General features: G+C 38.7%; 1 protein-coding gene across 1 annotated transcript in view; it reads left to right on the forward strand.

Moving 5' to 3' along the window:
• Positions 1-2,147: 2,147 nt before the first annotated feature.
• Smp_131700 (serine/threonine kinase) overlaps positions 2,148-13,251 on the forward strand; it is a gene marked incomplete at both ends in the record, with an annotated part of 18,879 nt that continues 7,775 nt past the window's right edge. Inside the window, 2 exons of the mRNA XM_018796448.1 lie at positions 2,148-2,858; positions 8,678-9,101. Of these exons, the coding sequence (XP_018650660.1) occupies positions 2,148-2,858; positions 8,678-9,101 (1,135 nt within the window). The remainder of the gene's footprint in view (positions 2,859-8,677; positions 9,102-13,251) is intronic.

Below are 13,251 nucleotides of genomic sequence, written 5' to 3' on the forward strand. Positions count from 1 at the left end.
TTGATTGATCCTTCCGATCTCCCACATTATCCGGACATTCCATGTACCTGTAAAAACTGCTGTTCTGGTTGTTAGAAGATGCATAAGCCTCGTGACTTCCGAAAAATTTTGGCTTTCATAATGAGGCGTCATGATTCTTCCTTGAACTCGGATAACAGAGTTTAGATGTTTTAATTTGTTTATTCTGGTTAGCGTGTTATTAGCAAGGTTGTTTTCCACGGGATTGGGTTGCTGACCGCATACCCAACCCTCCTCTTTTACCTGGTCTTAGGACCGGTTGTACCCCTAAAAGAGCTTCAGGCGGAGTTATGCTGAGTGAATACCTAACAGAAATTTTCAGAATACAATCAAATATTATGGTGGACTGAACGATTATCCTGTTTAATCGATCGATAATCTCTCCTACTCCACCACAATGTGATACTCGTGCTCACAGGATTTCGCTGTAATAGATTTTTTGGTAAACTCGTTTACAAGTCTCTGAATGGGATCCTAGAGGTTACTCAACTTACTGAGATTAAATGCTTTCAAAACTAAACAAGTCATAGTTCTGTTGTATTCTCTTGTGTTGTTTATGAACAATATTTAAATAAATACCTGCTACATTTTAAGAAGATTAAGATTACTCATTGATTTGATATGATAATCGTTAACTGCAACATTCGATTGTATCCTTGTTATTTTATTAAGTATGTTCTCACGGCACATCTAACCAAGTTTTTTATCGTTAATGAAATAAGTGAGTCCTCTAAATATTTCTGCTTGTAAAAAGTTGGCTTTAGAAAAAAATAAAGATCATCCAAGCATGCAAAATATGAACGTCAGAATTTAGGTAGATAAACCTCAATCAATGAATACTTAACATGCGTATTGCTTAAAGCCGTCTTAATATACCAACTGAATCAAACGACAATTTGAAACGGAAATTATATCCGTTATATTTCTGTCATAGTCTGCCTCATAATCTGAAGCAGGAAAAATTTGCGCTTCATTCCCCGCTGTTACTGTAACTACTACATCCATTTTGGAAGTACTTTGTTTATTCATTTTTTTGGCTGTCATTCAGCCACATTCTTTCAATATCTAATTGTTAAAATACAGTAAATAAAACATCAATCTGGGTAGTTAGGCAATCTGAGTTCTTTAGGCCTTGGTACGGCCGATGATGGGGAGAGTCAGCCCCCTCGAAATGCTCTCACGTGACCACGCGTATACAGCCACTGTCTTCTCGCGGCGGGAATGTTGTTTGCCGAATTGGAATGACGAAAATCCAAGGTCCGGCGCTTCAGCCGGGTTGGTGAATACGGAGGATCCACTTCGGGGAGTTGGAAAACCCTGATTTCAAACCAGTGATGCACATGTGCCGCAGGATCCTGAGGAAACAAATGGCCGCTAGACCTACTGTTAGTCACCGGTTACCATGTGACTGCATCTCCTTACGTTACTCCACTGCCTTGTGGACTAGGGCTTTATGTCAAAGGCTCGGGGAGTGTCCCCCTAAAAGAACTAACTTCGGTTTAGGCACTCGATCAGGATTCCAGCCCTCACACAAATTGAATGGTGAAGTGTGGCGTATATGTATTTGGTGCCTCCTTGTAACGTTTATGTGTTTAACTAAATAATAGATAGCTGCGTCTAAAGATCTCGGTTTTTCTGTGAAATTTCTAGATACTTCTTCTTTCCTCCTTCAATAAATGTTAGGAGTATATGTATTTTACTGTCACATGTAATTTTAAGACCATCCAAAGCTAGTAAAAATATATTGTTAGATTTTGTAGTTTAACGTCACAATCTGGGCTTTGGTAGCCATTGAGAATCAGGAAGCATTAAACAGCTGTTTCTTCCTAGTGTAGGGACTCTCCAGTCGTGTAGATCCACGATTTTACTTGGGATTGAGACTAGGGACTCTAAGGCCTGTAAGTCGTCGGTTGTGTATTAGGTATTGAAGCACCGTAGGCTATAATAATTCTGATGATTAATAATAAATGGTTTTTCAGAATTAAATGAATCCACACTATTGCTAGAATTAAGCGTTTTTCTTATTTGACTTTTATTCAAATTTCTTCTGACCATAAGTATTGTTTTTTACTTTCGATATATTCTTTTTGCACTAACTTTTAGACTCTCTTTTGAGAGTGTGTGATTTCATGGAATATTTCTCTGGCACACTTAATATTCGAATATATGAAGCAGCTGAATTAAAACCGACGGCTTGTGCAACTCGTCATGCAGTTGGACCAGCTGCTAAATTATATGAACTTTTAGATCCTTATGTGACAATCGATGTGGATGATAATGCAGTTGGTAAAAGTTCCACAAAATCCCGTACAAATATACCACAGTGGAATGAAGATATTTGTGCAAGAGTCAATTATGCTCAACAACTTACATTTACTGTATATCATGATGCTGCTATTCCCCCTGATGATTTTGTTGCTATCGTTGAATTGGCTTTACGAGATGTTCGATTCGGTGAAGATATGTGGTTGGAACTGGAACCTCAAGGAAAATTACTTATACGTATTGATTTGGCTGGTACGAGAACAGATGAACCGCCAAGAGACCGTCCAGGATTTCCTAGTCGAGATAGTGCTATTGGCGGCGTACATGGGAAGCACTATCGTTGTGGTGCACTTCGTCGTAGAATTCACCAAGCAAAAGGTCATAAATTTCAAGTTACAAGTTTGCGCCAATTTACATTCTGTTCATTGTGCAACGGATTTATTTGGGGTTTATGGAATCAAGGTTATCAGTGTCAAGTGTGTACATGCGTTGTTCACAAACGTTGCTATTTAAATGTAATAACTCAATGTCCTGGTGTAAAGTCACCTCCAAGTTGTCCAACAGCTGCTCTTCAAGTAAGTTAATTAAGATGACAAATGAATAATAATAGTAAAATAAAGTTTACTAATCCGACAGTGTAAATGGTTATCTTTGAATGTAATGTAGTTTATTTGAATTGTGTTGTAGCAGTGTCAATACAGTGATTATTCAAACGTTATTATCTTTATATCTCAGCATCTTAGCCTATCACCTATCTACACTACTAAGTCATGAGTTCGAATATTACTTTATGTATCAAATTTCAAGTAACTAGATAGCATCAGTAACCATCTTTCCAACCTGTTTCATAAACACTTTCACATAACTACAGACTTGATGGGGTTGTGAACCTTCATCAACTGAGGTGATTGGAAGGTGTATATCGTATGCCTAACTACCGTCTACCTCGACGGGTAATGTTTGCTTGTGTAAAAGTCGGTTGAAAAAAAGCTAGTGACTGCCTAATTAAAACACGGCATTAGTCTATAAAATCATAGACTGTTGATTTGAAGCGTTTAGGTAGATTCAGACCAGTTGGTTTGGGTCTGCGCGAAAACCGTGGTCAGTGACTGAAGACTTTGGGTGACAAAGTCCAGAATGTTTCACACTGTCACAGTTGCATCCACTTTTTATCTTCCACTCAATCTTAAATTCTAATATTTCCTCATACATATCCTTACACTCTGCCTTTTGGACCCTAAAAATGCACACCTCATCTTATCCCACGGATATCCGTCTCCGGCGGTTAGGACCCAACAAGTACGGAGCTAACACGAAATTCGCTCACAAAAAGGGTCGTGTGTGACCGACCTCAAGCAGTTGTCTTTTTGGCACCGCGATCACACTCTCAGGTCACTAACACCATCCCTAACCCAATTTCATTTTTAGGTATCTCCAGAAGAACCCTTCCACAGTGTGGGCAACCGGGAAGTGATAACCGCCCCCATACCTCTAACAGCACTCAAGATCACTGTATTCGTAATCAATCTCCCTCTTCAATTCTTATATTCCTCCTATGTCGACCTTCAACTCTAAACTTCCTCCTCAAGTGTCACCATGGCTAACGATTTTAGTGCATGAAACACTGCCCCAGGTCTACTAAAACCTCACTCCAAACCACACATTGGAACCTTCAACGTACGCACCCTATGTCAAATCGGCCAGCAGGCCACTATAGCTAAAACCCTAGGGTCTCGTACCATTGATGTATGCTGTGTTTCCGAGACTCGCATACAGGATCCTAGTGTGGTCATTCACTTGACCTCACCTCGCCAGAACGGAGAGCCGACTAGATATATCCTCCGTTTATCTGGAGACCCAACGGCAAGTTCTCGTGGACTGACAGGTTTAAGCATAGCACTTAGTACAAGGGCAGAACAAGTACTTTTAGAATGGATCCCTGTCAAAAGTCGCCTATATGTCGTTCGGCTAAACGGCTCCGGAAGAACTCGTAAGAATAGGGACACACGTCGTTTCCTTTTCGTTATTTCTGCCTACGCTCCCACTGACTGTAGCTCGGATGAAGTGAAAGATGACTTTTGCAGAAAGTTCTCTGAACTTCTTCAAAAGGCTCAACGTTCAGATATAGTACTCGTAGCAGGTGACTTTAATGCTCAAACAGGTAGCTTAAGCCAAATGGAGAGTCACTAAGGTGGGAATTTCAGTATTCCGGCTTAGCGAACAGGTAATGGTGATCGTCTGCTGCAGCTGTGCTCAGACAATAGTTTATTTTAGCAAACACTAATTTCAATTATAAGGAGAGACATCGTCTAACATGGCGACCCACTACACCAAACTAACTATGGACTCAAATAGACCATATTGCTATCAGTCATCGTTGGAGAGGCTCGATAAAAGATTGTCGCTCGTTCTGGAATACCTGTTTGGATTTCGATCATGCTCTAATAGGGGCACGCATTTGCTTGCGCGTCACTGGATGTAGAAAGACCACATTAAGAAGATCCATTATAGTTGAACTCAGTGACGAGAAAGCCAAAAGTAGATTCCATAAACAACTGAGGTCACACTTAGCTAGTTCTGAAAACGAGGTTGACCCAGATGTCGCTTGGAAAGATATACTAACAGCTGTGGAAACAGCAGCAACATCTCTTAGTGATTTAAACCAAAGGGCAGCGAGAAACCAATTAATTCTATTAGTCTATGCACGGAAAGATTCTGGAAAATTCCTCCCCATCAGGCTGGGACCCGGGTGAAGGGCAAAAATAAATCAGTTCTGGGTTAACAAAAAGTTCTAAGGAACGCCCGTGAGCATTGGTGTGCAACGAAAGCAAAAGAGATAGAAAAGGCAGTCGCTGTAGGCAACACCAGACAGCTTTTCAGACTAGTAAAAGAAACTGGAGTTAAGAAGTTATGTGTGAGTGAGACGATCTCGGAAAAAGACGACACTCATCTGCTCTCAGCCCAGACGTTTAGAACGATGAGCGGAACACTTTAAGGAGCAGTTCAGCTAGCCTTCAGCTACTCTGCAACAACCCACCATTCCCAAATAACCTGAATGAGACAATGAAGGTTCCCCGACTCTAGTTGAAGTTCAAAAGGCTATAGCTAATCTGAAACGAGGAAGAGCAGCTGGTCCAGATGGATTGGCTGTAGATGTTTTTAAGGATAGTGGTGCAATTTTAGCGATTAGGTTGACTAATATTTTAGCTAAAATCTGAGGAGTGGACGTAATCCCACCTGACTGGTCGCAATTACTGATTGTCCCAATAAGTAAGAAAGAACCAAAATCATTCTGCGACAACCATAGAGGGATTAGTTTGACTAAGATGACATTTAAAATGCTAGGCTCAATAATTATCGGGCGCCTAACTAAGACTCGTGAACTTCAAACACGAGAAAATCAGGCTGGTTTCAGACCTGGTCGTAGCTGCATCGACCACATATTCACTATTCGTCAGATTTTAGAACACAAGCATGCTTATTGGCTTTCTACAATGATAGTTTTTCTTGACTTGAAAGCAGCATTTGACTCTGTTGACCGAGAGGTTCTGTGGCAGTGTCTGTCATTGAAAGGTGTACCTGAGAAGTACATAAACCTTGTGAAGGCTCTTTACTCGACCTATTGCTGGAAATAACACTCTCGTCGACTGAACTTTCAGGAATTGGTTTCCTGTCAGGAGGTCTACTTATCGACTTAGAATACGCAGATGACATGGTCCTGTTTGGTGAGGACGCTGACAAAATGCAGAATATTTTGGTAGCATTAAGTAACAATGCCAGGATATTTGGAATGCGTTCCTCCCCCTCTACATATAAATTGTTACTCCGGGACTGGCCTGCGTCAACACCTGAACTAAGGATAGGGCGTGAAGTAGTCGAACGCGTCGACAACTTCACTTATCTTGGAAGTCTGATCAGCCCTAATGGGTTGGTGTCTGACGAAATCTCAGCACGGATTCAAAAAGCTCGTTTGGCTTTTGCCAACTTACGTCACCTATGGCGTAGACGAGATATCCGTCTATCAATTAAGGGACGAGTATACTGCGCATCAGTTCGCTCTGTTCTACTTTACGGCTGTGAAACATGGCCATTAAGAGTAGAAGATACTCGTAGGTTACTAGTATTTGACCACAGATGCCTTAGAAATATTGCTCGCATCTGCTGGGATAACCGGGTAAGTAATAGTGAGGTTAGACGCAGGGTATTAGGGAACGATGGTAAATCAGTTGATGAGGTGATGAATCTTCATCGACTGAGATGGTTGGGCCATGTGTTACGTATGCCTGAACACCGATTACCACGACGCGCTATGATGACTAGTATTGGGGACGGTTGGAAGAGAGTTAGGGGCGGCCAAACCAAAACATGGCATCAGTGTTTGAAGTCACTAACTTCTAGCCTGAGCCATGTTAGCAGATGCAGACTACCTGGTTGGGGTCCGCGTGACTATCGTAACCAATGGTTGGAGACTCTAGGTGACATGTCTCAGAATCGATCACAATGGCGTAGGTGTATACACTCTTTATCTTCCCTTAAACCTTGAGACTAAAATTGCTTCATATCTGTCTTCCTTCCTATACTATATCCTTATATACAACCTATAATTTATATACTACTACCAACACTAAATTAACTACTATGAATCCGGTGTTGATCTTGTTGTGCTAACGAAGTATGGCAACTTGGACCGATGCATATATGTGCCTGGTCCTACGTTGTAGCTGACTGACTGACTATGCCTGAACACCGATTATAACGACACGCAATGCTGACAAGTGTCGGAGACGGTTGTGGACGGCCCAACCAAAACGTGGCCTCAGTCCAGAAAGTCACTAAGTTCTATTCTGAGCCATGTTAGTGGATGCAGACTACTTGGTTGGGGTCCACATGACTATCGTAACCAATGGTTGGAAACTCTGGGTGACATGGTTCAGAATCAATCACAATGGAGTAGGTAAAGACACTCTTTGTCTTCCCTTAAACCATGAGATTGAAATTACTTTATATCTTTCTTTCTACGAACTGATTCCTTCTCTCTGTATCATATCCTTAAATACAATCTTTCTTTTATACATTACTACCGTTGAAGTGACTAATCCTATAAATTTGGTGTTCATCTTGTTGTGCTAATGAGGTGTAACAACCTGGACCAATGCATATATGTTCCTGATCCTACGTAGTAGCTGACTGACTGACTATATTTTCACTCTTCAGTCTTTCTCATTGTTATTTCTACTACATTATTTTAATCTTTTTTTTACTGTACGTTGGTGATAACTAACTAACTAATAGTGTTATCTTCATTTTGTTGTCAAATGATCTAATACAAGTAGTTTTTAAAACCTACAACTTCATGAGTAGAAATTCAATCCAAACTAATTCATTAATTTACAACCAGTCTAACACTAAATTTTCACTTTAAATCCGTGTTATTTTTTACACTGTAATTGTCGTGATTTTCAACAAATCTCTTCATGTAGAGAAGAGCTAAAGCGTAGAACCACCTCTCTCCTTCATGCTAAATTAACGGGTGGGATGAAATGGTAAACTTGATGAATTTCGTTTTATTGACATTTCGCGAATAGCTCCGGTTAAAATGTGCGGTGGTAGTACACTACTCCCTGGAAGAAAATGATATTGATAATGATTTCTCACTTGATGATGAAATGTAAGCAACCTAAGTCATACTCAATCAGTTGACTGCCAACATTAATTATGGCATATAATTTACACTGACGTAAATTACTACAAAAGCTATGGAGGCTTTTGTCTGGATCCACATTTTGTGGTGATCCACTTAAAATAATAAGTTCATTTATTGTACCAATATTTATGTGTTTAAATAAATAAAATAAATAAATCATTTATTCAGGTAACTGTCAGTGTATGATGTCGGCGCTTTAACCGGGTCGGTGGACACAGAAAGTCTACCTAGGGGAGTTAAAAAACCCTGATTCTAAACCAATGGTGCACACGGGCTCCAGTATCCTGAGGGAACAAATAGCGTATGAATCAATCGTTGGTCACCGGCTACCATGGGACTGCATCTCCTCACGATGCTCCACTGCCTTGTGGATTAGACCTCTAGGTCAACGGCTCTGGGTGTGGCCCCCTAAGAAAACCACCTGCTTCAGTCTAGGCACAGCCCTCACACAAATCTCATTTGATTTGTGCGGCGCATATGTACCTGGTGCTTCCTTGTACCAATATTTATGTGTTTAAATAAATAAATAAGTTATGATAAATGAGATCAATCTACGTATAATAAAACCTATAGACAATTTGACCGATCAAATACCTTTATAGATAGTCATAAATTAGCATTATCTGACTTTTCCCTCCAACAATATCTTTCACATCTTTCTCGTTTGTTTTTCTTTCTATCATTTACTAGAGTCGCTTCAATATTAATGTTCCTCACAAATTTCGCATTCATACATTTATGCGTCCAGCATTTTGTGATCATTGTGGTTCTTTGCTATTTGGTTTAATGCGTCAAGGTTTACAATGTGAAGTTTGTCGTTTAAATATTCACAAAAGATGTGAGAAAAATGTTGCATCACATTGTGGAGTAAATACACGTAATCTAGTAGCTGCAATCCGACTATGTGGACTTAATCCATCTGATTTGGGTGTTAGCCCATCAGGTACAACTACACTGACACCAGGACCTGGAGTTACCGGTCCAAGTCGGACTGCAAGTACTACTATTTCTTCAGTTCGTCCTATATCGGCTGGTTCACGTGGTGTTGGCCCTTTCGGTGCTTACGGTGATGTTGTTTTCTCAACTTCACCTGGACCTTTAAAACCAAGTAAAGGTGATACCGGTTTTTCTAGGTGAGTGGCAAGATTAATTTAGTTAAATCTTTCTAATGCGATTATTAAACGTTTGCACACTAATCATCAACATCAGTCGTACAGTAGCTTCCCCTCTCTCTCAATTTATTTCTCCACATTTGATGATACGAGCGGTTATCTGTTATAAATACATGGGATATGTGAGGATGTTTTTTCTGTTATTGGTGTTGTTGAGTAATTTCTTGAGCTCGATACTTTAATCACAGAACTTTCATTGTCGTTCTAGACATTATAATGTTACACTGAGAATGACGGAGGAAGCTCAGCAATTGAACCATCTAGCTCAGAAAACTCATCAACACCAAAAACATCCACGCAAGCTTCAAATCCTCACCATCTCACTTCGTACTAGATTATAAACTTAATAAACTATAAAAAAATTATTGTACTTGTACTGTGTACTGTTCATTATGCTATTTATTTTTTCTGGAAGTCGTAAGTCGGTTTTTCATGCAGTTAGGAGCGGCTAAACCAAAACGTGGTATCAGTCTATGAAATCGTAGACTAGTGGTCTAAGCCATGCAGGTAGATGCATACTACCTGGTTGATGTCAGCATAATAATCGTGATCAGCGGTTGAAGATGTTGGATGACATGGCTGCAAATTATTTCCAGTGGTGCAGTTGCATCCACTCTCTCTCCTCCCTCTATTTTGAACTCCAATATCCCTTCATCCATATGTTTTAACTCGGTCTTTTCAAATCATGTCACTACGATTAAGTTTTAGTTTTTATCACTGCTACTACATTATTTCAATCTCCTGTTATTTTCATCTTGTCATGCTAGCCAGGTTCAATACACAAACTGTGCCATGCTCTATGTTGATGTCTACCTATATCATATTGACACAAAAAACCGAAATAATCTCAGTAAACTGGATAGTTATTTGTTGAAAAGGCTTTGTTAAGTCGTAGACGAAATTAATTTGAAATATTTCAAGAATTCTTTTAGCTGTTGCTACGTTTGAAGAGATTATAATATCATCTAAACCCAGCGAACGGAACGAAAATCAGCAACACAAAAACAGGATAAGCTAAACGGTTTCACTGCACCCCATCGCTGCTAAATAGAGGGAGAAGACCAGATTCAGTCGAGGGAAGTGTTTATTCCACAAACAATCGGAAACACGAACGAAGAAGCACACTACTTATGTGTATATAAACAGTACAAAAATGTCCTTAGGAAAAGTCAAATAATCCTACAATTGCTACTCACCCTTGTTCTATCAAGTAACTAAACTAATCAGTGATTAAGTTGTAATCTTGACTGATACGAACCACCAAGTATTGAATAGTGTACACTCGAGTTTGATATTACCATGCTCCCCAAACCGAATGAAGTAGAGCTGGAGTTAAACCTGAGACATAGTGGTTGAAAGTCGAACACTTTAGCCAGTAATCTACCGCCCAATTTAAATTCAGTATTCAGATGAAAACCGATGTTTTCTACGTAATATAATTTCTGACTTCCCACAAGATGTGAACCACTACAGAGAGAGCTACCAACCAAACTTTATTATATTAATCATGTTACAATTCACGTTAGCTACGGTACGAGATTTTAAAAACAGAAGTGGGTAATTTATATCCTGACACATTGTACTTTTTGGTTTAAATCATTACAGTTCAATATTAAAATAGACTTTTGTTTATCCATAAATCTTTCACATTACCACATCTTAACGATTAAATTATGTTATAACGCGTATCTAGCTAACGCAATCGAATCTTGACACAGTAGTGAATACAATGAGTGGATAATTTTCTAACTTAATGTATTTTTTTAAAGAAATCACCTTGATAATCAGCCATCCAAGATGCAAGTTATAAAGAACAGCATCTGATTCAACGGTAAACGTACGATTTAGAAAGGCAAATTAGTATTCACTAAAAGAAATCTTTTTCTTATTGTTTGGATCTAATTAGCATTGAGTAACTACTGGAATAAGTACCTTTATTGGTCTACCTTTGATATATTTTGTTAAATGCTATTTGTTTCACCAATTAAACACTAATCCATTCACATGCAACTGAATTTCTGTCCAATTTATACTATAGAGTTTTCTTGTATAATAACCTAACTAGTTGAGAAACAACAATGATCAAACAGTTGGTATTATCTATATTTTTATTGTATAATTAATAGATAACTGTATTGTTGCATTTCGATGTTCCCCTTATTGTAAGCATTCTCAATTATTGCTAATCAATTATGTGGGGTGTGGCCCTCTAAGAAAACCACCTGCTTCAGTTTGGGCACCTCAGCAGTATCACAGCCCTCACACAAATCTCATTTGATTTGTGCTGCGCATATGTATCTGGTGCTTCATTGTACCAATATTTATGTGTATAAATAAAATAAAATAATCAATTATGTACTGTTTGCTTTGCTCTCTACCATACACTGCATGATTGTATTAAAAATAAGACTTTTTATTTGGTGTGTTTTGTAGTCACACATTTCAATGATATTATGGTATGTATTTTGAGTCATAATTCAATTAAGTATAATATAGAACTTATCTGCTTCCTACCTTCGTCTTATTGATCTCTGGACTAAAAAAACTCGAGGATCATTAAGCGTTAAGGTCTTACTTGTTCATTGGTTGATCTATCAATTGGTACTTAGAAGGTCACCAATCCTACTAGCAAAATAAATAAACTAATCGACAACCAGAATCTTAATCGTTCAATCTAACATCTAATATCAATTAGCGTCTCAAGTCTTTATCTCTGTCTACCACTATTGATATAAAGAAATTTGATCTTACTCAACATATACACATCAGAATTCACAGTTATACATATCAAATACTGTTCGTATAAAAATAATGGATAGTGTTTTGAGATTTCAAGATGTTTCTTACAGAGAATTTAATCACTTTTAGTTTCATGAGTCTATTCCTATTTTCTTTCTTTTCCCAGTTCCTCATTAATTGGAGTCGCTCCTCATGAAAGATCACTTAGTTCTCCTATTTCCATGCCAGCAACAGATCTCAGTGGCGGCGGTATTGGTCGTGGTGTGCCTGGTGGTGGTAGCATGGACATAGATGAGTCGAGCGGCAGATATGCAACATTAGATCCTATATCTGGAAGTGGTTCACTGAGCTCTGCAGGACCAGTCGCTGGTCGACATGGAATGCCTGCTCAAAGACCATCTTCATTACAAGTATGCGTTTTGCGGTAGTATTTATCATAATGTAAATTGTGATGTATGTAGCTTTTTTCCTCTCAATAAAAGTGCTCGCTCATGACTGTTAGCTCTTGAAGGATGGTTTCATACAAGTCATGTCTATTCGCTTCGCTTGAATACCATTAGTTTGGATTGGAGCTTATAAAGAACTGTTATCTGTGTTAACTATCTCAAGTATAATCGATTTGTATCGCTCATTACCTCCCTCTCTTTTTATTTGGTCTTATTATGCATATGCTCTTGAATGCGATTGTTGCATCATATCACTTCTCAACGGAATAATCTACTGGAATTTCTTATTTACTTAACTTAATACTGTTTAGTGGAGACGTTGCCAAGTTCCAAGTTTTCAGAACCCCTTGATGGACAGCATTGCAAAATGTTTGAATCTTGTATCAGTTTATTCTTATTATAGAGAGAGCGAGGTAGTGAAGCGTGTTGATGAAACTAATTTATGCACATTATGACAGCTGTTGAACACTTCTACTAAATTCAAAACAGTGGTTCCCTTTGATAAATTTGAACAGAGAAATGAGAAGACAAATTTTGTGAGATAGTACCATTTCGTGCTTTCTCGTCAGTCACATACAAGCAACATGTTATTCGTGTAAATACAGTTTTGAAGATAAGGTCAAAATTTCTTATTTAGCATGACATTCACTCACTAGAACCATGGTAAACAAAGGTCAACGTACAGTTGTTTTTGAACACATAAAGTTGGACTTTTCCGACCAATCAAGATAGCTTCGAGTAGTTTGAGTGTGTGTGGGTTTTGATGACATGTCACAACTCTAAAGGCTGATTTTGGGTCAATTTGATGACCACCAAGATGGTTAATCAAATCCATGATTCATCCACCTAGCCCGTCATCTCAAGATCGATCAAGAAAGCCTCGTCCATTGCAAAACATCTAATGATG

The sequence above is a fragment of the Schistosoma mansoni genome, chromosome 2, assembly GCF_000237925.1.
Source record: "Schistosoma mansoni strain Puerto Rico chromosome 2, complete genome".
Classification (NCBI taxonomy): domain Eukaryota; kingdom Metazoa; phylum Platyhelminthes; class Trematoda; order Strigeidida; family Schistosomatidae; genus Schistosoma; species Schistosoma mansoni.